General features: G+C 38.9%; 1 protein-coding gene across 1 annotated transcript in view; it reads left to right on the forward strand.

Annotated features, from left to right (window-relative positions):
* The window catches only part of UBE2U (ubiquitin conjugating enzyme E2 U), a 68,234-nt gene extending 55,188 nt beyond the window's left edge, over positions 1-13,046 (forward strand). Inside the window, exons 8-11 of the mRNA XM_075832087.1 lie at positions 5,146-5,234; positions 5,471-5,531; positions 11,151-11,251; positions 11,740-13,046. Of these exons, the coding sequence (XP_075688202.1) occupies positions 5,146-5,234; positions 5,471-5,531; positions 11,151-11,251; positions 11,740-11,930 (442 nt within the window). The 3' untranslated portion in view covers positions 11,931-13,046. The remainder of the gene's footprint in view (positions 1-5,145; positions 5,235-5,470; positions 5,532-11,150; positions 11,252-11,739) is intronic.
* Positions 13,047-26,329: the final 13,283 nt, after the last annotated feature.

Raw genomic sequence — 26,329 nt, forward strand, 5'->3', positions numbered from 1 at the left:
ACTGCCGGGGACCCTGAGGAAAAGACAGAAGCAGCTTTCGCTGCTTCTGTCTTCTCCGATGTCTTCTTACACAGCGTTCAATGAACGCTGTGTATAGGAATAGAGACAGCAGCAGCGGCGCTGTCTCTATTCCTCCCGGTGATCATGTGACTGGTCACATGATCGCCGGGTGCCGTTAGTGGCAGACTGCTGCTGGGTCTAACTAGACCCAGCACAGCCCTATTAGTGACAATCGTCACTATGAGAGGGCTGATTTCCCCTGTAACTGGGGCTGCTGTGCAGCTCCAGTTACAGGGGAAAAACATGGTGTAAAAGAAAGAAAAAATATATATAAAGTTCCCCAAAGGTCTTTTTTGACCTTTGAGGAACAGACCACAGTAATAAAAAAATAGGAAAGTAAAGTGCAAAAAAAATGAAATAATAAATACACATAAAATACCCACCCCAATAAAAACCGTCCGTCCACCTCGCCAATCATTGTTGTAACGCAAGCGCTGACCCAATTACCCTAATATAGACATGTAATATATTAACATTTACGGTAAACAATGACGATTACAAATAAAAGGTCTATTTTAGGGTAAAACTATGTTATTACCCAAAAAAATAGCTGAAACGTAAAAAAGATTATTTTTTTACTATTATTTTTAAACTTTATGAATAAAAATTCTAAAATAGCAAAAAAGGTGTGTATAAAAACGCTAAAAAAAAAGAAACCTGCATTGTCTACGGAAAAAACGTCGCAAAAATCACGTCGTTTTTATTTCTTTTTTATAAAAATGTGTGTTTGGTGCAACTTTGTAATTACGTTTTATTAAAAAATATTTTCACTTTTTGAGATACAGCTGCTTTGTATCCTGTATCCGTCAGGTCAGCAGGACTGACGGGATCAGTGAAACGGGCCCTGCGCTAAATTATAATCTTCGATGTGATAGATTTGAGGTGGATCCTGCGTGTCACTGATCCTGTCAGTCCTGCTGACCTGACGGATACAGGATACAAAGCAGCTGTATCTCAAAAAGTGAAAATATTTTTTAATAAAATGTAATTACAAAGTTGCACCAAACACACATTTTTATAAAAAATAAATAAAAACGACGTGATTTTTGCGACGTTTTTTCCGTAGACAATGCAGGGTTCGTTTTTTATCGTTTTTATACACACCTTTTTTGCTATTTTACAATTTTTATTCATAAAGTTTATCTATATGGGGCTGTGTGTAACGCTCTCTACGGGGAGGATGTGTGATATATAGAGGGGGCTGTGTATGGCGATATCTATGGGGGTGTGTAATATCTACAGGGGCTGTGTGTATGTGGTGTTTTACAGTGTGTGGTATTATATTCAGGCGCGCAGTGTTTGGTGCTATTATATTTAGGAGTACAGTATGTGGCACCATGATAACTTTATTTTCGTTTATAGGTGTGGAAATGTTGGAAAAGTGAGGAGACGTCTGAGTGGCAAATTCTGCAGAAATGAGTCATGGCCAGGAGAAGTCGTCATGAGCGCTGGACCGGATGGTGAAGAAAAGAGGAAAAAAACTACTAGAATCTGAGACGTCGTCACCTGTGAGTCACTAGATTTATAGAGAATCTGTCACCTCTCCTGACATGTTTATTATAGGAATCCTTGTATTTCACAAAAAGTCTTTCTGCAGTCCAGGACTGATAGACAATTCCCCTTGTCAGGAGGATGTGTCCCTGCACAGTGTGATACTGTCAGTATGTAGGGACACAGCCCTGTGACAAGGGAAATCGTAACACTGTTAATGCTTGCCCAAAAAAGTAGTGTCAAAAATAGTTACGGCGCGGCAGGGCGGCGGTGAGGAAGGGGGGCCCAAGTTTGGTTAACAGCCCAGGGCCCATGGTCTACTTAATCCGCCACTGGATTTACTGTTTCCCGGGGCGCACACATTTTATTTTCTTTCTCTTCACAAAACAAATAAACAAACATAAAACCTGCCTGCAATGTGCCATGGAAATATCTGACAAATAGTATTCTGATAGTGCCCCCTGGTGGCTGCGCCCCTGCCCTGCAACTCCACAACATACTGTAAATAGCAATATCAAACAGGATTTAGGTTTAATACTTTATAGATCAACGTTATTGTCAGGGACAGTTTTAGGGTATGTGCACACACACTAATTACGTCCGTAATTTACGGACGTATTTCGGCCGCAAGTACCGGACCGAACACAGTGCAGGGAGCCGGGCTCCTAGCATCATACTTATGTACGATGCTAGGAGTCCCTGCCTCTCCGTGGAACTACTGTCCCGTACTGAAAACATGATTACAGTTGTCCTGCAGCGAGACAGGGACTCCTAGCATCGTACATAAGTATGATGCTAGGAGCCCGGCTCCCTGCACTGTGTTCGGTCCACTACTTGCGGCCGAAATACGTCCGTCAACTACGGACGTAATTAGTGTGTGTGCACATACCCTTATAGAAAATGGAGCCCTGGGCAAGAAGAAAAGTAGCCCCCCCCCCCCCCCCACCACTTCTCATAATTTCACATTATATATATCTATATATATATATATATATATATATATATATATATATATATATATATATATATATATATACTGTACACAAAACACAGATACATATGAACTTTTTACCTGAATATTTATACCGTAATACCGCCATACAGTGGAAAGTAATTCCTCTATACGATGACTACACAATACTACCATTCAGTGCCCATATGATAACTCTATACTATATACAAATAATTATACCGTATAGTGCCCACCTGACCCTGCCATATATGCCCCACACAATGCAATGCCCAAATAATTCTGCCATATAAAGCGTAAAGTTGTGAAAGATTTAAAGACTATGTACACTCTTGAAAAGTTTTTGGGTATTTATAATAATAAAACAGTGTATCAGTGTGATCGGTGCAACCTTGTAATTATATTTTATTACAAATTCTTGTGACTTTTTGAGATACAGCTACTTTGTATCCTGTATAGAGAGCAGCTGTATCCAGCGCTGAAACCTGTACCCGTCATATCAGAGGCAATGACGGGTTTAGTGGCAGCGGGTCAGACACGCAGGATCGAGCGGTTTCCGATCACATCTAAGTTCATAACTTAGATGTGATCGATAACAGGTGGATCACGCAGGACCCGGTGACACTGAACCCGTCAATCTTGCTGACCTGACGGGTACAGGTCACAGCGCTGGATACAGCTGCTCTGTATACAGGATACAAAGCAGCTGTATCTCAAAAAGTAAAAATAATTTTTAATAAAATGTAATTAGAAAGTTGCACCAAACACAGTGATACACTGTTATATATATATATATATTTTAAAAAAACGCTTTCTCAAAGGTGCACATACCCTTTAATGGTAAAATTCTTGGTGGTCCAGAGCAGTGAATGTTGACGTGCTCCGCTCTCAGGTTGCTCCTGAAAGTCCAGTTCATGGGCCACTCTAGGAAAGGCCGATTGCCAGGTGTGCCACCCCCTAAAACTAGACCTAAATGTTGTCACTCCTATGCTGAGATATAAGACTACTGAGAGTGTTCGCTCCCCTCATCATGGAGGACTGGTGTGGACTCAAATCACCATCCACATCAATATCTACATCTTCCCTGGCTTGAATGGTTGCAGATAAATGTGTATGTGTGGAGACATTGGCCCTCTTTTATTAATAATGGCATATTTTGCACCAATGAAATTGGAGAAGGCAGTTGTCGAGAATTGCACCTAATTTATTAAAAGACACACGCGTCTTAAAGGGGTATTCTCCTCACAGACATTTATGGAATATCCACAGGATATGCTGTAAATGTCTGATAGATGCAAGTCTCACCTCTGTGACCCGCACCTATGCCAAAAAAGGGGTCCCCCATCCCATGAGGCGGCAATGGGAGTTACGGAAGCAGCCGACCCGCGTCTATCAGACATTTATGGCATATCCTCCATGGCATTTTTATCCTAAGCCAGATTCATCAACAAAGCGTGCACTCTGTGAATAAATTATGGCGTGCGGCATGAGAGGGGGGGGATACAGGCGATCACATGGTGCGCCAGCATTAACGGAGCCGCCCCTACGTCTGAAAACAAGACCTCTGACCCCTATAAGGATAAGTCAAAATACGGTGAAAAATAACTTATTTAAAAAAAGTAGTACATTTGTCCGAACTCTCAGTGGGGGTTATACTAAGTTTTTCTATGGGGCTCTATGATTTGTGCGTACGCCCCTGGATTGTGTGCTGCATAGCAAATAGGGATAAAACTGGGACCTGGCGGATCCATTATAAGTCAGTAGGTAACATTTAAAAACAGATAACGATGAACCATAAAAAATCCATAATATCCATCACGGATCCTGAAAAACTGAAGCTGTGACATAGGATTCATTACACAGTGAAGGAGATTTACTAGGAAAAAAACTGAATTCGTAATTTTCCTGACTCCAAGTGATGATATTGGCTGCAATCAGCTGTTTCTTTGCTTTAATGCATCTAATACAAACCTAACAAATGAAGTAGATTTGCGAATAGACTTAAAAACCTCCCACCGTTTTGTGTCTACAGCTACCATGCACACCTGTGTGTTTCCATGGTTACATACTACAAACAAATCCTGTGTAGTCTGATCCTGCAGTCTGTTCCCAACCTCTTATCAAACCTTCAAATGTTTGGTCGCAAGAAATATAGGACAGATGGAGGGGAGTATGACTACTAGATCAGACTACACAGGGTTTGTTTGTAGTCTGTAACCATGGAAGCAAAGTAATAAATACCTTTTTAAAGACTAAAACTGAACAGAGCCAAAATATCCTACTCATCTTCATGTCCAGAAGCTGAGATATGGGGAGCTATTTGCAATAAAGTTTGGTTAGTCAGGCAAAGTAAATCACGGGGCGCAAAGTGTTCCCTTCATATCACATGCAGCACAGGCCAATAAAAACAGCTCTACAGTGTGAGTACCCTGCAAACAGCTCCTCATATCTCATCTTCCAGGACCCCTGTGAGTGTGCACCAAGTCTGAGCTGTATTTAGCAATCGAAAATGTTGCATTAGTTTTATATATCTTACCCCATAATATTGTCTGCACCAGTTTCGGCCCCTGTGTTTTATATCATATGTCATCCTTCTGATCATGACACCGGATTTGCTATTTCAGGAAGATAAAACCTGTCTCCTTTGACAATTACCACAAGACGTGGAAGGAAATTGCCACATCAAAAACTGTCCAGGCTATAAAACATACAAGTAAGTTACGTGGAATATTCCAGGGTTAAATTTTCATATCCTTTAACCTTTTCGGTATAATGGGAGTGCCCCACAGAAATTTGGGACACTTGGAATGGAAGGGGTGGGGCTTGTGAAAGGGGCGTGTCATTGTGGGACGGAGGAGAAAACTAGGGGGCTTCTGCTTATGTTGTATTTGTGGTAAAAATGGCAACTGTTACCCTGAACTTCGAAGCACAAATGTTTGTCTATAACAGAATACAGAGAATCAAGAACACGATCTAAAGACATGGAAGAGATAAGAAATGGAAATAAAACGTAAGTACCAAGGAAAACATCCACCCACAACACCAATGGGACCTTCTTGTATATCATTATAAAATTAAAAAAGTGCCCAGGTTATACCAGCATGCTCCATATCACTATATACAAGAAGATGTATTAGTTATACCAGCTGTACATATATAATTATATACAGAGGATACCCAGGTTATACCAGCATGCTCCATATCACTATATACAAGAAGATGTATAACTTATACCAGCTGTACATATATAATTATATACAGGAGATATCCAGGCTATACCAGCATGCTCCGTATCACTATATACAAGAAGATGTATAACTTATACCAGCTGTACATATATAATTATATACAGAAGATACCCAGGTTATACCAGCATGCTCCATATCACTATATACAAGAAGATGTATAACTTATACCAGCTGTACATATATAATTATATACAGAAGATACCCAGGTTATACCAGCATGCTCCATATCACTATATACAAGAAGATGTATAACTTATACCAGCTGTACATATATAATTATATACAGAAGATACCCAGGTTATACCAGCATGCTCCATATCACTATATAAAAGAAGATGTATAACTTATACCAGCTGTACATATATAATTATATACAGAAGATACCCAGGTTATACCAGCATGCACCATATCACTATATACAAGAAGATGTATAACTTATACCAGCTATACATATATAATTATATACAGAACATACCCAGGTTATACCAGCATGCTCCATATCACTATATACAAGAAGATGTATAACTTATACCAGCTATACATATATAATTATATACAGAAGATACCCAGGCTATACCAGCATGTTCCATATCACAATATACAAGAAGATGTATAACTTATACCAGCTGTACATATATAATTATATACAGTCTATACCCAGGTTATACCAGCATGCTCCATATCACTATATACAAGAAGATGTATAACTTATACCAGCTGTACATATATAATTATATACAGTCTATACCCAGGTTATACCAGCATGCTCCATATCACTATATACAGGAAGATGTATAACTTATACCAGCTGTAGATATATAATTATATACAGAAGATACCCAGGCTATACCAGCATGTTCCATATCACTATACACAAGAAGATGTATAACATATACCAGCTGTACATATATAATTATATACAGAAGATAAACAGGTTATACCAGCATTCTCCATATCACTATATGCAAGAAGATGTATAACTTATACCAGCTGTACATATATAATTATATACAGAAGATACCCAGGTTATACCAGCATGCTCCATATCACTGTATACAAGAAGATGTATAACTTATACCAGCTGTACATATATAATTATATACAGAAGATACCCAGGTTATACCAGCATATCACTATATACAAGAAGATGTATAACTTATACCAGCTGTACATATATAATTATATACAGAAGATGCCCAGGTTATACCAGCATGCTCCATATCACTATATACAAGAAGATGTATAACTTATACCAGCTGTACATATATAATTATATACAGAAGATACCCAGGTTATACCAGCATGCTCCATATCACTATATACAAGAAGATGTATAACTTATACCAGCTGTACATATATAATTATATTCAGAAGATACCCAGGTTATACCAGCATGCTCCATATCACTATATACAAGAAGATGTATAACTTATACCAGCTGTACATATATAATTATATACAAGAGATACTTAAGTTATACCAGCATGCTCCATATCACTATATACAAGAAGATGTATAACTTATACCAGCTGTACATATATATAATTATATACAGAATATGCCCAGGTTATACCAGCATGTGCCATATCCCTATATAGAAGAAGATGTATAACTTATACCAGCTGTACATATATAATTATATACAGAAGATACCCAGGTTATACCACCATGCTCCATATCACTATATACAGGAAGATGTATAACTTATACCAGTTGTACATATATAATTATATACAGGAGATACCCAGGTTATACCAGCACGCTCCATATCACTATATACAAGAAGATGTATAACTTATACCAGCTGCACATATATAATTATATACAGAAGATACCCAGGTTATACCAGCATGCTCCATACCACTATATACAAGAAGATGTATAACTTATACCAGCTGTACATATATAATTATATACAGAAGATACTCAGGTTATACCAGCATGCTCCATATCACTATATACAGGAAGATGTATAACTTATACCAGCTGTACATATATAATTATATACAGGAGATACCCAGGTTATACCAGCACGCTCCATATCACTATATACAAGAAGATGTATAACTTATACCAGCTGCACATATATAATTATATACAGAAGATACCCAGGTTATACCAGCATGCTCCATACCACTATATACAAGAAGATGTATAACTTATACCAGCTGTACATATATAATTATATACAGGAGATACCCAGGTTATACCAGCATGCTCCATATCACTATATACAAGAAGATGTATAACTTATACCAGCTGTACATATATAATTATATACAGAAGATACTCAGGTTATACCAGCATGCTCCATATCACTATATACAAGAAGATGTATAACTTATACCAGCTGTACATATATAATTATATACAGAAGATACCCAGGTTATACCAGCATGCTCCATATCACTATATAAAAGAAGATTTATAACTTATACCTGCTGCACATATATAATTATATACAGAAGATACCCAGGTTATACCAGCATGCTCCATATCACTATATACAAGAAGATGCATAACTTATGCCAGCAGTACATATATAATTACATACAGAAGATACCCAGGTTATACCAGCATGCTCCATATCACTATATACAAGAAGATGTGTAACTTATACCAGCTGTACATGTATAATTATATACAGAAGATACCCAGGTTATACCAGCATGCTCCATATCACTATATACAAGAAGATGTATAACTTATACCATCTGTACATATATAATTATATACAGAAGATACCCAGGTTATACCAGCATGCTCCATATCACTATATACAAGAAGATGTATAACTTATACCAGCTGTACATGTATAATTATATACAGAAGATACACCGGTTATACCAGCATGCTCCATATCACTATATACAGGAAGATGTATAACTTATACCAGCTGTACATATATTATTATATACAGAAGATACCCAGGTTATACCAGAATGCTCCATATCACTATATACAAGAAGATGTATAACTTATACCAGCTGTACATATATAATTATATACAGAAGATACCCAGGTTATACCAGCATGCTCCATATCACTATATACAAGAAGATGTATAACTTATACCAGCTGTACATATATAATTATATACAGAAGATACCCAGGTTATACCAGCATGCCCCATATCACTATATACAGGAAGATGTATAACTTATACCAGCTGTACATATATAATTATATACAGAAGATACCCAGGTTGTAGCAGCATGCTCCATATCACTATATACAAGAAGATGTATAACTTATACCAGTTTTACATATATAATTATATACAGAAGATGCCCAGGTTGTAGCAGCATGCTCCATATCACTATATACAAGAAGATGTATAACTTATAACAGCTGTACATATATAATTATCTACAGAAGATACCCAGGTTATACCAGCATGCTCCATATCACTATATACAAGAAGATGTATAACTTATACCAGCTGTACATATATAATTATCTACAGAAGATACCCAGGTTATACCAGCATGCTCCATATCACAATATACAAGAAGATGTATAACTTATACCAGCTGTACATATATAATTATATACAGAAGATACCCAGGTTATACCAGCATGCTCCATATCACAATATACAAGAAGATGTATAACTTATACCAGCTGTACATATATAATTGTATACAGAAGATACCCAGGTTATACCAGCATGCTCCATATCACTATATACAAGAAGATGTATAACTTATACCAGCTGTACATATATAATTATATACAGAAGATACCCAGGTTATACCAGCATGCTCCATATCACTATATACAAGAAGATGTATAACTTATACCAGCTGTACATATATAATTATATACAGAAGATACCCAGGTTATACCAACATGCTCCATATCACTATATACAAGAAGATGTATAACTTATACCAGCTGTACATATATATTTATATACAGAAGATACCCGGGTCATACCAGCATGCTCCATATCACTATATATAAGAAGATGTATAACTTATACCAGCTGTACATATATAATTATATACAGGAGATACCCAGGTTATACCGGCATGCTCCATATCACTATATACAGAAGATGTATAACTTATACCAGCTGTACATATATAATTATATACAGAAGATACCCAGGTTATACCAGCATTCTCCATATCACTATATACAAGAAGATGTATAACTTATACCAGCTGTACATATATAATTATATACAGAAGATACCCAGGTTATACCAGCATGCTCCATATCACTATATACAAGAAGATGTATAACTTATACCAGCTGTACATATATAATTATATACAGGTGATACCCAGGTTATACCAGCATGCTCCATATCACTATATACAAGAAGATGTATAACTTATACCAGCTGTACATATATAATTATATACAGAAGATACCCAGGTTATACCAGCATGTTCCATATCACTATATACAAGAAGATGTATAACTTACACCAGCTGTACATATATAACTATATACAGAATATACCCAGGTTATACCAGCATGCTCCATATCACTATATACAAGAAGATGTATAACTTATACCAGCTGTACATATATAATTATATACAGAAGATACCCAGGTTATACCAACATGCTCCATATCACTATATACAAGAAGATGTATAACTTATACCAGCTGTACATATATAATTATATACAGAAGATACCCGGGTCATACCAGCATGCTCCATATCACTATATACAAGAAGATGTATAACTTATACCAGCTGTACATATATAATTATATACAGAAGATACGCAGGTTATACCAGCATGCTCCATATCACTATATACAAGAAGATGTATAACTTATACCAGCTGTACATATATAATTATATACAGAAGATACCCAGGTTATACCAGCATGCTCCATATCACTATATACAAGAAGATGTATAACTTATACCTGCTGTACATATATAATTATATACAGAAGATACCCAGGTTATACCAGCATGCTCCATATCACTATATACAAGAAGATCTATAACTTATACCAGCTGTACATATATAATTATATACAGGAGATACCCAGGTTATACCAGCATGCTACATATCACTGTATACAAGAAGATGTATAACTTATACCAGCTGTACATATATAATTATATATAGAAGATACCCAGGTTATACCAGCATGCTCCATATCACTATATACAGGAAGATGTATAACTTATACCAGCTGTACATATATAATTATATACAGAAGATACCCAGGTTATACCAGCATGCTCCATATCACTATATACAGGAAGATGTATAACTTATACCAGCTGTACATATATAATTATATACAGGAGATACCCAGGTTATACCAGCTGTACATATATAATTATATACAGGAGATACCCAGGTTATACCAGCTGTACATATATAATTATATACATTTGCAGATACAGCATCATTATCCATGGACTTCTTAGTGACCGTACAAGAACAATCCCTTCTCTAAGAGAGGAAGATGCCCGGGAATGTTTGCTGTGCAGATTGTCAGGTATGAAGTACAATGTGGGGACAAGGAGCGATGCTGAGGAACATGAAGGGACAGGAGAGAAAGTAATACATATAATGCATGCACCATACCAAAAAGTTTAGTAAACCCTGTGCTTCTAAAAGTGAACACTAGAGGGCAGGGTGGACTTTTATATCCACTAGTCAAACTTTTCCTGGTGTTTTTTCCCTGATTATGTTCTGGGAACATTCTTTACAAAATTCAAAAACTTTGCAGGACATGCTGCAAGTATTTTGACGTGGAAAATGTTGCACACGATTAAAAAAATATGGCACATGTTACAGTATGGACCACACCCCAAAATCTGAGAACTGCTGAAAACATACACACAGGGGTCCAAGAAGCTGAGATATGAGGAGCTGTTTGCAGCGTTCTCATGCTGTAGAGCTTGAGATGGAGATGTTCATGTGATCACCAGTGATTTTATTTGCTTGGTTAATTATAATCTTATTTTTATTTCCTCCCATTAGAAACTCGGAAATTTGGATCCATCGCAGATATAGAACCGGATACAGAGAGATACTATGAGAAGAGGCATCACATAGACAACAAGACCTCATCATATCCAGGATCTGCTCGGGACGGAGAACCACTGGAGGAAGAAGTGGACAATTTAGTCGCTTGGACTAATACCCTCAGCACTGAACTACTGGAAGACTGAGTGCAGGTAGCTTATATCTAAGTATTAACAGACCCCAAACTTCTTTATAGCAATTATTTATTGGGAATCTAGAACTTTAGATAAAGCTGGAACTGCCACCATTGATGAATCCGACCCCACCTACTGATACATCCAATATTACACGTAGAAGCAGTCCTATTGCATTTTAAAGTGGACTACCCATTTTAATTCAGAGCTCTGTTTGCTTATTTCTCTGTGTCTGTCAACAAGCTTGCTGACTGTTTCCAATAACAATTAACCAAATTGTGACTACAACTCTGAAGTATAATACAGGCTGTGACTATAGGATAAGATAAGTAATGTCATGCATGTACACAGTGACTCCAGCAGCAGAATAGTGAGTGCAGCTCTGGAGTATAATACAGGATGTAACTCAGGATCAGTACAGGATAAGTAATGTAATGTATGTACACAGTGACTCCACCAGCAGAATAGTGAGTGCAGCTCTGGAGTATAATACAGGATGTAACTCAGGATCAGTACAGGATAAGTAATGTAATGTATGTACACAGTGACTCCACCAGCAGAATAGTGAGTACAGCTCTGGAGTATAATATAGAATGTAATGATTGTTGTGTGAGACGTTTTACTTACCTGAATCTGAACAAACCCTTTTTACGAAGAGTGAATATTCCACATTCTAACACTAGATGGCGACATGATACTATATTTCACTGCTGGGCTCTGCACAGTTTTGAGGACTATTCACATTCATTCACATTCAAACACAGTTTTTTAACCCCTTAGGACACCACCAATTTTGACCTTGACGACATTTTGCCTCACTGTTTTCCGACAGCGAAACTTTATATTTTTTCATTATTTACGTACATATACGAGGGCTTGTTTTTTGCAGGACAAGTTGTATTATTTAATAGCAACATTCTAAGGAACAAATATCTTAGTGTTAAACTTTTATACATTTCATGGGGAGCAACGCACACACAAAAAAAAAAAGCAATTCCGCCATTGTTTTCTCAGGTCTATTTTTTTACGCCGTTTGCCGTGCGGTATAAATAATGTGTTAACTTTATTCTGCGAGTCATTATAGTTACAGCGATACTTAATATGAATAGTATTTCAATGTTTTATCTCTTTTATGCAATAAATAAAGTTTTAATGGAAAAAAAATAGTTTATACTTTATTTTATTTGTCTGTCTCTTTTTTTTTTACAAATTTATCAAACATTTTTTTGTCTGATTACTGGGGCCCTTACCGATCACTAGAACAGGGGTGCGGTGTGAGGAGGACTTTGAATAGAGCGGTGGTCACATATGCGCCACGCTGCTACATTCAATGTCTATGAGCGCTGTACCAGACACAGCCACATGGCTGAGAGTGGCGCTGTTTTGGGTGCTGCAGTAAATCGACAGTGGCACTTCAGCACTTGTCTGACCCCCAGGATCACCAAAAATCAGTCAGATGTTATACTTACTGAAAGTTGATAGAAAGTGAAGGGCATCGACGGCAATAAATGTAATAAAAATAACACAAACAGAGCTCGTCTTTGTCCCTGCTTGGGCCCCTGGGCCCCATGGCTTCTGCATGGGTGACCACTATGTTACGTATGCCCTTGGCACCTCCCTCACCCCATTGTCTTCTACTACGGACCATTTTATCTGTGTCTATCTCTTTAAATAAAAAAATTTGAGGGGTAATTAAATTACTCTGTTCTGGAAATAACTGTAGAATTAAAAAATCTCATCTTCTTCTAAGGCCGCAGTCACATGACGTCCTTAGTCCAAAAACAGATCTCCACAATTAGGGTTTTATGACCTGGAATGTGTCAGATGTGCTCGGCGCTAATTCAATCATCGGAAAATAAAAGCGGCGTGTTCAGTGTCTCGTGTTATTTAGTCAAACAGGCTGTGTTAATATAAGGGCTTTATTGTGGGGCGGATAAATGTCTGTGCTGCAGTCATGCAAACATCACACGACATACAAGGACCTGGTCACACACAGCTGTTTGGGGGAGTTTTCATGCTTTGGTGGAAGAAAAAACTACAATGTCTGTACAAAGCCTTAGGCCAGTTTCACACGGCTGTAATATGGCTGCATTCAAGGATCCGCAACACCCGGGACACCTCTGGTTCTACTAAACCAAAACGAGATCACTATAGGACCCTATGCTGATCTCTGTTTGATTCAGGAAAACCACTGGGGTGGGCAGAGTGTTGTCCTTATATCTGATTATTTTACAGCACCTGTTGTAAAGGTGACACTTCCCAAATTGCAAATCACCAGAGCAAGCTCTGTGCAGACACTGAACAAGCAGGGAATGCTGGCAGAATTAAGCTCTGAAGCCTGCAGAATAGTGAGTGCAGCTCTGGAGTATAAGGGCATGACCACACGTGGCGGATTTCCTCCGCAACTGTCCGCATCAATGCCGCACAGAATCTGCGTTGCAGATTCTGCTGCGGATCTGCACAAAATGTGCAGTAAATTGATGCGGACTAGCTGCTGCGGACTGCGGTAAAAGTACTTCCCTTCTCCCTATCAGTGCAGGATAGAGAGAAGGGACAGCACTTTCCCTTGTGAAAGTCAAAGAAATTCATACTTACCGCCCGTTGTCTTGGTGACGCGTCCCTCTTTCGGCATCCAGCCCGATCTCCCTGGATGACGCGGCAGTCCATGTGACCGCTGCAGCCTGTTATTAGCCTGTGATTGGCTGCAGCCGTCACTTAGACTGAAACGTCATCCTGGGAGGCCGGACTGGAGACAGAAGCAGGGAGTTCTCGGTAAGTATGAACTTCATTTTTTTTTACAGATACATGTATATTGGGATCGGTAGTCACTGTCCCGGGTGCAGAAACAGTTACTGCCGATCGCTTAACTCTTTCAGCACCCTGGACAGTGACTATTTACTGACGTCTCCTAGCAACGCCCCCGTCATTACGGGAGCCCCATTGATTCCTCAGTCTGGCTGTAGACCTAGAAATACATAGGTCCAGCCAGAATGAAGAAATGTCAAGTTAAAAAAGCAAGACGTATCCGCAGCACACATAACATGTGCATGACAGCTGCGGACTTCATTGCGGAAATTAGAATCTCCATTGAAGTCAATGGAGAAATTCCGCCATGAGTCCGCCACTGCTCCGCAACAGACAGAGCATGCTGCGGACACCAAATTCCGCTCCGCAGCCTATGCTCCGCAGCGGAATTTTACGCCTCGTCTAAACGAACACTGCTAAATTAAAGTGTAAGTCAATGGACAAACGGCTCCGCCGCGGATTAACGCTGCGGAGTGTCCGCAGCGGAATTTAAGTGAAATTCCGCCACGTGTGAACCCAGCCTAATACAGGATGTAACTCAGGATCAGTACAGGATAAGTAATGTAATGTATGTACACAGTGACTCCACCAGCAGAATAGTGAGTGCAGCTCTGGAGTATAATACAGGATGTAACTCAGGATCAGTACAGGATAAGTAATGTAATGTATATACACAGTGACTCCACCAGCAGAATAGTGAGTGCAGCTCTGGAGTATAATACAGGATGTAACTCAGGATCAGTACAGGATAAGTAATATAATGTATGTACACAGTGACTCCACCAGCAGAATAGTGAGTGCAACTCTGGAGTATAATACAGGATGTAACTCAGGATCAGTACAGGATAAGTAATGTCATGTATGTACACAGTGACTCCACCAGCAGAATAGTGAGTGCAGCTCTGGAGTATAATACAGGATGTAACTCCGGATCAGTACAGGATAAGTAATGTCATGTATATACACAGTGACTCCACCAGCAGAATAGTGAGTGCAGCTCTGGAGTATAATACAGGATGTAACTCAGGATCAGTACAGGATAAGTAATGTAATGTATGTATACAGTGACTCCACCAGCAGAATAGTGAGTGCAGCTCTGGAGTATAATACAGGATGTAACTCAGGATCAGTACAGGATAAGTAATGTAATGTATGTATACAGTGACTCCACCAGCAGAATAGTGAGTGCAGCTCTGGAGTATAATACAGGATGTAACTCAGGATCAGTACAGGATAAGTAATGTACGTACACAGTGACTCCCCCAGCAGAAAAGTGAGTGCAGCTCTGGAGTATAATACAGGATGTAACTCAGGATCAGTACAGGATACGTAATGTAATGTATGTACACAGTGACTCCACCAGCAGAATAGTGAGTACAGCTCTGGAGTATAATACAGGATGTAACTCAGGATCAGTACAGGATAAGTAATGTAATGTATTTAACTGACAACTTCTTATGCAGAGACATTTTACGTGAGTATGTGTTCAGTGGTGGACATTCCCTTTTAGTGTTTACACAGAGACCATGTAAAGTTTAATTATGGTGCTTAGCTTTGAGTGATGTACATGTTGAGACAAACTTGACGGACCTGTAAATGACCAGTGGTAAGACACATTGATCTATTCTACATAACAAAGCCCAAGGCAGATTTTTAAGTGTTGACAAAACAGCAGTCACAAAGCGGCCGGCTGGTCACCATTTGACTATTGTTCAGCGGTATCATCACCCTCATGATAAACAAAGAAAACAGCATCAGCCAAAGAAGCAGTCAGTGTTCATTCCCAGCTCTGCAACTACTGGGTGGAAGGTTTTTTAATCCATATAAACTATATAGTACTGAATCTGGCACAAAGATACATCCCTCACCAGGAGAACATTCTTAATTATATAAGTTTGTACTTAAAGGAGTTGTCCCAACTGGTTAAAGCTGTGCATGGCTAGTGTAGACCAAATTTATTATTACATGGCCCCCATTGGGGCGGGTTCACACATAGCGGAATTTCACTTAAATTCCGCTGCGGACACTCCGCAGCGTTAATCCGCAGCGGAGCCGTTTCTCCATTGACTTTCACTTTAATTTAGCAGTGTTCGTTTACACGATGCGTACAATTCCGCTGCGGAGCATAGGCTGCGGAGCGGAATTTGGTGTCCGCAGCATGCTCTGTCTGTTGCGGAGCAGTGGCGGACTGGTTGCGGACTCATGGCGGAATTTCTCCATTGACTTCAATGGAGAGTCAAAATTCCGCAATGAAGTCCGCAGATCTTATGTGTGCTGCGGAGCGTATTGTTTTTACTACCATGACATTTCTTCATTCTGGCTGGACCTATGTATTTCTAGGTCTACAGCCAGACTGAGGAAGTCAATGGGGCTCCCGTAATGACGGGAGCGTTGCTAGGAGACGTCTGTAAATAGTCACTGTCCAGGGTGCTGAAAGAGTTACGCGATCGGCAGTAACTGTTTCTGCACCCGGGACAGTGACTACCGATCTCAATATACATGTATCTGTAAAAAAAAATATAAGTTCATACTTACCGAGAACTCCCTGCGTCTGTCTCCAGTCCGGCCTCCCAGGATGATGTTTCAGTGTAAGTGACGGCTGCAGCCAATCACAGGCCAAGCACAGGCTGCAGCGGTCACATGGACTGGAGCGTCATCCAGGGAGGTCGGGCCGGATGCCGAAAGAGGGACGCGTCACCAAGACAACGGGCGGTAAGTATGAAATTCTTTGACTTTCACTAGGGAAAGTGCTGTCCCTTCTCTCTATCCTGCACTGAATAGGGAGAAGAGAAGCACTTTTCCTGCAGTCCGCAGCGGCCAGTCCGCATCAATTTTCTGCACATTTTGTGCAGATCCGCTGCAGAATCTGCAACGCAGATTCTGTGCGGCATTGATGCGGACAGTTGCGGAGGAATTCCGCCATGTGTGGTCATGCCCTTAAAAAAAAAATGGACAACCATATTATATATGGTCCAGTCAAGTCCACTGGAGATATATGGTCTAGTGTGTCTCTCTAGATCATGGATAGGAACCTTCTCTGTGACGTCTACAAAACTCAATAAGGCATATGTGATGGGGTTGTCCGGATGGAACAACCCCTTTAAAGGGGTCTTAAACTAATTTGATAATAGCGTCCAATCGGCTAGAATCAGGATGGGGGGGGGCAACTGTTTAAATTGGGCTCTTCTCAATAGAAGTGGGATGCAAGTACCATACAAATAAAAAATCAATAATGAATACCTATATAGAACCAGACCTAACGATAAACGTTATAGTAAACGTCCACACATATCAAGGAAAAACAGACAATAAATACGTATAACTGTATGTGAAGACAAATCAAATCTCCCAAAAGGGAAAAATAATGACACCAAGTACAGTAAGTAACTTGCAAAAAATATAAATTCTTTATTACAATATACATAAGAACATGTTGGCCATCAGGACCTAAAAACCACAGACAATTAAAATATACAATGTGGAGAACATGAGGCTACTCAGAATGGCCTATATTCAACATTCAATAATACCGGACAGGGTCACTATGACAGTCATGCTATAAATGTACAGTACAAGGATAACCGACACCACAAAATGTGTCTCCAAAAAGCATGCTGAAACAGAACAATGTAATACAGACCCTGTAAAAAATAGTATACACGAGAGACTTGTAGCTAACACTGAAATCTCAGTGTAAATAAAGTGGTATAGAGACCAGGGTATCACCAAAAATCAGAGTAGGTCCCAGAAGCCATACCAACCCGTGTATTGCATATCAAGCCAAAAATGAGCTCCACAGCAAGAGCCCTGACGCACGTTTCGCGGTAGCTTTTTCAAGGGGTACTGACTAGTAAGGTGACCGGCGTTGTATTTATACTCAGTGGTGGGAGAGGTTTATTCAGAGATAGCAAATAGCAGCACGACATTCTCAAATCCCCAATGCTGAACACCTGAAATGTACCAGGTGTTCTACATTGGTGAATCAGCATGTCTAAAGTTACCTGAATGCTGATCGGTAAGCAGCAAACACCACCATTGCAAATGTCCAGTGTAAGTCTCAAGGAATGTAAACGCGCATGCGCGTGCGCATCAGACCGCAAGCGCCGCAGACAACAGATGTAATAGCTTATATATGACGTATCACACCATAGTGGCCATTTTAAGTATGGGCAAGGACAATACGAGATCAACTTATATGGCAAGAACCAGTATAGGGCATATGTATCACGATCCGATTTTTTATGTGAGAAACAGAATATAAATATACAATGGAACTCTAATGTCTCAAAATATAAACAATAATACATATATAGAAAAAATATACATAATTTGATAATACATCAAACATAGTGTCATACTGTCATTTCATAAAACCATCAATACAAAAAAGACCATATATTGACTTATATATATACAAAAATAAATATATATAACATATAGTAAACCGGGGAAACAATTTATGAAAGAATATTATTTCATAAAAAATAGTAATAAATAATTAATGATAGTGAGAAGTGAGTGAACACACGTGCACAGTGTGGTGATAAAATAAAAAACAAAATAAATAAAGTGAAACACACGTGACAAGACCGCAGTTAAAATACAATTCTATTTATTAATATAAATAATACATACAATAATGTAACAGATGTACAATGTGATATGTTCTAATATGCTCAAAAAAATTATAATGATAAGACATATGTGATTTTATTGTTAGCATGTATATAAATAACAAGCGTGTAAAAAAAATATATATATATTGAGAGTGAATATGTGTAAACATAAATGTGAGTAAATAAAAATATAAATATAAAAAAATATATATATACAACATAACAAGTGTGATGACAAAATGTATATAAGGATATATAAAGTGGATAATAAATAATGTATAATAAATATGTGTGCAGTGTGTGCACAAACACACGAATAAAAATAAGTACCCCATGAAAAAAGCTAAAAAATGATCAAAATTTAGAGTATGTTCAAAACGTATTGTTGAATAGAGTCCAACCAAAAACATTATTCTGAGATATAATATGTGATACTTGGTATTCTATTCAGCCCAATAAATACAGATCGTATGGCCTGTTAAGAAGTTTTAAAATTGTACACTTCATCAATTGCAGTACTACTGGTGTAGTGTACATGGCAACATGTCCATGTGGCCTGTCTTATGTAGGCATGACCACAAGAGAACTTAAAATGCGAATTCAAGAACACGTGAGGGACATTAAAAAGGCTGGAACAATAGAGGGTAACAACTGGGAAGAAATCAATAAATTGAAATCTATCCCCCGACATTTCCGCGATTTTCACAATAACAAGTGGCAGGATTTAAAGGTCCATGGCATCGACAAAATTATTGTTGGATCACGTGGAGGAGACACTTTCCGTAAATTAGAACGGATCGAATGTAAATGGATCACAAAACTGAAGACTAGCGCGCCTCTGGGGCTCAATGAGAAAATGTCCTTCGCTTCCTTCCTATAACAATATTTTCTTTTTGGGTCCTATAGCATCATTATCTTTTAACTTTTTAAACCTGTATATATTTGACTGGTATGGTTGGACTGTGCTGTTAATAATTGGTGGGCTTGTCGGTTTAAGCATTATTGCGTTTTGGCTGTATCCATATTTGGTGGCATTTTTAATATCATCATTTTTGTCTTTTTATAGGGGCCATATGATCTGTATTTATTGGGCTGAATAGAATACCAAGTATCACATATTATATCTCAGAATAATGTTTTTGGTTGGACTCTATTCAACAATACGTTTTGAACATACTCTAAATTTTGATCATTTTTTAGCTTTTTTCATGGGGTACTTATTTTTATTCGTGTGTTTGTGCACACACTGCACACATATTTATTATACATTATTTATTATCCACTTTATATATCCTTATATACATTTTGTCATCACACTTGTTATGTTGTATATATATATTTTTTTATATTTATATTTTTATTTACTCACATTTATGTTTACACATATTCACTCTCAATATATATATATTTTTTTTACACGCTTGTTATTTATATACATGCTAACAATAAAATCACATATGTCTTATCATTATAATTTTTTTGAGCATATTAGAACATATCACATTGTACATCTGTTACATTATTGTATGTATTATTTATATTAATAAATAGAATTGTATTTTAACTGCGGTCTTGTCACGTGTGTTTCACTTTATTTATTTTGTTTTTTATTTTATCACCACACTGTGCACGTGTGTTCACTCACTTCTCACTATCATTAATTATTTATTACTATTTTTTATGAAATAATATTCTTTCATAAATTGTTTCCCCGGTTTACTATATGTTATATATATTTATTTTTGTATATATATAAGTCAATATATGGTCTTTTTTGTATTGATGGTTTTATGAAATGACAGTATGACACTATGTTTGATGTATTATCAAATTATGTATATTTTTTCTATATATGTATTATTGTTTATATTTTGAGACATTAGAGTTCCATTGTATATTTATATTCTGTTTCTCACATAAAAAATCGGATCGTGATACATATGCCCTATACTGGTTCTTGCCATATAAGTTGATCTCGTATTGTCCTTGCCCATACTTAAAATGGCCACTATGGTGTGATACGTCATATATAAGCTATTACATCTGTTGTCTGCGGCGCTTGCGGTCTGATGCGCACGCGCATGCGCGTTTACATTCCTTGAGACCTACACTGGACATTTGCAATGGTGGTGTTTGCTGCTTACCGATCAGCATTCAGGTAACTTTAGACATGCTGATTCACCAATGTAGAACACCTGGTACATTTCAGGTGTTCAGCATTGGGGATTTGAGAATGTCGTGCTGCTATTTGCTATCTCTGAATAAACCTCTCCCACCACTGAGTATAAATACAACGCCGGTCACCTTACTAGTCAGTACCCCTTGAAAAAGCTACCGCGAAACGTGCGTCGGGGCTCTTGCTGTGGAGCTCATTTTTGGCTTGATATGCAATACACGGGTTGGTATGGCTTCTGGGACCTACTCTGATTTTTGGTGATACCCTGGTCTCTATACCACTTTATTTACACTGAGATTTCAGTGTTAGCTACAAGTCTCTCGTGTATACTATTTTTTACAGGGTCTGTATTACATTGTTCTGTTTCAGCATGCTTTCTGGAGACACATTTTGTGGTGTCGGTTATCCTTGTACTGTACATTTATAGCATGACTGTCATAGTGACCCTGTCCGGTATTATTGAATGTTGAATATAGGCCATTCTGAGTAGCCTCATGTTCTCCACATTGTATATTTTAATTGTCTGTGGTTTTTAGGTCCTGATGGCCAACATGTTCTTATGTATATTGTAATAAAGAATTTATATTTTTTGCAAGTTACTTACTGTACTTGGTGTCATTATTTTTCCCTTTTGGGAGATTTGATTTGTCTTCACATACAGTTATAGGTATTTATTAAATAAAAAATCAAGTTGTTTGTAGCAGGCGCCAGTACAATTTAATTTTTGGTTTGCCCCACAATGATTTCCCAAAAAATTACCCCAATAAATGCTTTCTTCCCATGGAATCACCGACCATTGGTACAAAACCTAATTTGGTCTTATTGCTCACATGATCAATGCTCCTATGATCGTCTTGAGTCCGTAATACAATATCCACTCCAAAAAATTCTGCATGTATAGCCATGCCATACAAGACTAGTAATAAATGTATGTCACGATCTAGGGGTATGTGGACCCACTAGGACGCTCCGCCATAGTGGAGAGGCAGCTGGCCAAGTCACAGTCTATGCAAAGTCTATACAAGAAGTTCGTAGCACAAGGGTACCTGAGATAGTCCAGACGGGGGCAGATGCTCTGGCACGGATGGGGCTAGATGTGGCTGGTGGCGCCATATGTGGCGGATGGTGCCAGGAATGGCAGATGACACCAAACGTGGTTTATACCAGCAGGCGTGGCAGGTTACGCCAGACATGGCGGATGATACCAGGGATGGCAGATGACATCAGATGTGGTGTATACCAGCAGGCGGCACAACACGACTCCAAAACTAGATAGGCTCAGGAATAAAACACAGCACGGGATACAGGTAGCAAGGCCTGGGAACACTGGGAGCAGGATAACACTAGGGGACCATTTGCAATACGAACATGGGAAGACTATAACAACGCTCAGGCAAGGAGTAAAAGGGCAGGGCCTTTTTTATAGTCCAGGGTGATCTGGGAAATAATTAATTACATATACGCACGCTGGCCCTTTAAGGCCGGGAACCAGCGCGCGCCCCCTCGCGGATATTGCAGGACAAAGCGGCCGGATGTGCTGACATCTCCGGGGAAGGAGATGTCGGCCAGAGGAGGAAGGTCTGCGGTCTCGGCCGTCAATAAGTAAGGGGAGGTGGTGGTCCGTGACCGGGGTCATTACAATGTATCTGTAGGCCAATACATGAACGCGGCTGAGAAGCGACAGTACCCAGCAGAGGGCGACAATGAGCACAGGACAAAGCTCCACCCATGATGAAGAAAATGTAAAACATTTATTCCATCCTTAGGCATGATGGGAGTGAAATTTTCAATAATAAATGAAGGGCTACTTTTTTTTCAAGATGTCTTTACCATTTAGTTTAGGAATATTTTAAGTATCCTCGTGGTAATATCCGTTAGTGGAACTGCCCTTTAAATAAATTTTGAGGATTTTCTCTGTAACATTACTATGATCTGGGGTTGTCACATGTAATTCCATTTGACCCCTACAGTGTTGCTTTTGTGGGTACAGGTGTTGCCACCACTTTAGATTTTATAGGGCATACTACAGATGCCCCAATCTAAGTAGAGCATGCCCTGGTGACGGGTGCCCTTTAAAAAATGAAGAGAACAGACAGAATTGATACAATATAAGGTTTGTGAGTTAATCACTTAACTAAATGACCTTGGTTGATGATATCAGTCCCTCGTTGCAGTTACATATCTCTACAGCCGTCTTTCAACTTAGTCCAGTGTAAACAGCGTATAGATAAAAGCCGGATCTGTCTTGACATGTTCTTTGACTATGAAAAGCCGACTTCATACAAACCGCATTTAAAATTCCCTGTGCTATAATTAAGACTCAGTGACGTCTCCATTGTGTTGTGTTGATTTTTCTTTATCTTATGTCCACCAGAAGTTTACAAAGTCAAATCGATTACTAGTGCAAAGTGGCATGATGGCGCAAAAGGTATTAATGTCAATATATGACAAAAACTCTAGACTTTATTTACAGCGCAATACCATTATAAAAAGACGTTGAGAGGATGTCTCACGAAGACAACCCCTTTTTGTAATGAATTTGTGTAAAGGTTCAGATAGCACCAGATACGTGGAAGGGTGAGGTTTTGCACGGATAGGGGCCCAACCCAAACATAAATATAAAAGAGTATCCGGCACACCAATATAGAAAAAAGGTATTTTTTTTATTTTGAATTGACGAGCGCTAGTGGTGCTGATAGCGGCTGGCCATGATACAGCGGCCAGCCGCTATCAGCACCACTAGCGCTCGTCAATTCAGTTGCCCAGCACGGCTCAGTGCCTGATGAAGGTCACCTAGACCGAAACGTCGCACTCTGCCACTGGCATTAGAAACAAAAACAAAATAAAAAAATACCTTTTTTCTATATTGGTGTGCCGGATACTCTTTTATATTTACCTTTTTGTAATGAAGCAGGGATCAGCTGATTGATTTGAGACCCCGACGATCAGCGGTTCTCACCAGGGGAAGTTGCCGCCAACCATACATTTTCATACAACAATACATTCTCAATTCTGGCTCAAAGGAGGAGAACAGATAATAGTTTTAAAGCATATACCTCAAACATCATTTCGTAGTTTATGTATAGAGTGATTCTACTTCAAAAGTTAAGTCACTGTATACATACATTACATTACTTATCCTGTACTGATCCGGAGTTACATCATGTATTATACTCCAGAGCTGCACTCACTATTCTGCTGGTGGAGTCACTGTGTACATACATTACATTACTTATCCTGTACTGATCCTGAGTTACATCCTGTATTATACTCCAGAGCTGCACTCACTATTCTGCTGGTGGAGTCACTGTGTACATACATTACATTACTTATCCTGTACTGATCCTGAGTTACATCCTGTATTATACTCCGGAGCTGCACTCGCTGTTCTGCTGGTGTAGTCACTTTATACACTACCATTCAAAAGTTTGGGGTCACCCAGACAATTTTGTGTTTTCCATGAAAACTCACACTTATATTTATCAAATGAGTTTCAAAATGACTAGAAAATATAGTCAAGACATTGACAAGGTTAGAAATAATGATTTTTATTTGAAATAATAATTTTCTCCTTCAAACTTTGCTTTGGTCTTGGAATGCTCCATTTGCAGCAATTCCAGCATTGCAGACCTTTGGCATTCTAGCTGTTAATTTGCTGAGGTAATCGGGAGAAATTTCACCCCATGCTTCCAGAAGCCCCTCCCACAAGTTGGATTGGCTTAATGGGCACTTCTTGCGTACCATACGGTCAAGCTGCTCCCACAACAGCTCTATGGGGTTGAGATCTGGTGACTGCGCTGGCCACTCCATTACAGATAGAATACCAGCTGCCGGCTTCTTCCCTAAATAGTTCTTGCATAATTTGGAGGTGTGCTTTGGGTCATTGAGCGCTGTCCTCAGGGTATGGCATGGCGTTGCAAAATGGAGTGATAGCCTTCCTTATTCAAAATCCCTTTTACCGTGTACAAATCTCCCACTTTACCAGCACCAAAGCAACCCCAGACCATCACATTACCTCCACCATGCTTGACAGATGGCGTCAGGCACTCTTCCAGCATCTTTTCAGTTGTTCTGCGTCTCACAAATGTTCTTCTGTGTGATCCAAACACCTCAAACTTCGATTCGTCTGTCCATAACACTTTTTTCCAATCTAACTCTGTCCAATGTCTGTGTGCTTTTACCCATATTAATCTTTTCCTTTTATTAGCCAGTCTCAGATATGGCTTTTTCTTTGCCACTCTGCCCTGAAGGCCAGCATCCCGGAGTCGCCTCTTCACTGTAGATGTTGACACTGGTGTTTTGCGGGTACTATTTAATGAAGCTGCCAGTTGAGGACCAGTGAGGCGTCTATTTCTCAAACTAGAGACTCGAATGTACTTGTCTTGTTGCTCAGTTGTGCAGCGGGGCCTCCCACTTCTCTTTCTACTCTGGTTAGAGCCTGTTTGTGCTGTCCTCTGTAGGAAATCTTCAGTTTCTTGGCAATTTCTCGCATGGAATAGCCTTCATTTCTAAGAACAAGAATAGACTGTCGAGTTTCACATGAAAGCTCTCTTTTTCTAGCCATTTGGAGAGTTTAATCGAACCCACAAATGTAATGCTCCAAATTCTCAACTAGCTCAAAGGAAGGTCAGTTTTATAGCTCCTCTAAACAGCAAAACTGTTTACAGCGGTGCTAACATAACTGCACAAGGGTTTTCAAGTGTTTTCTAATCATCCATTAGCCTTCTAACACAGTTAGCAAACACAATGTACCTATTAAGGATCTGCCAGGCACAGCTTCTGTATCCATGCCCATAGGTAATCAGTCTGCACCT

Source organism: Rhinoderma darwinii, chromosome 7 (genome assembly GCF_050947455.1).
Source record: "Rhinoderma darwinii isolate aRhiDar2 chromosome 7, aRhiDar2.hap1, whole genome shotgun sequence".
Classification (NCBI taxonomy): Eukaryota; Metazoa; Chordata; class Amphibia; order Anura; family Rhinodermatidae; genus Rhinoderma; species Rhinoderma darwinii.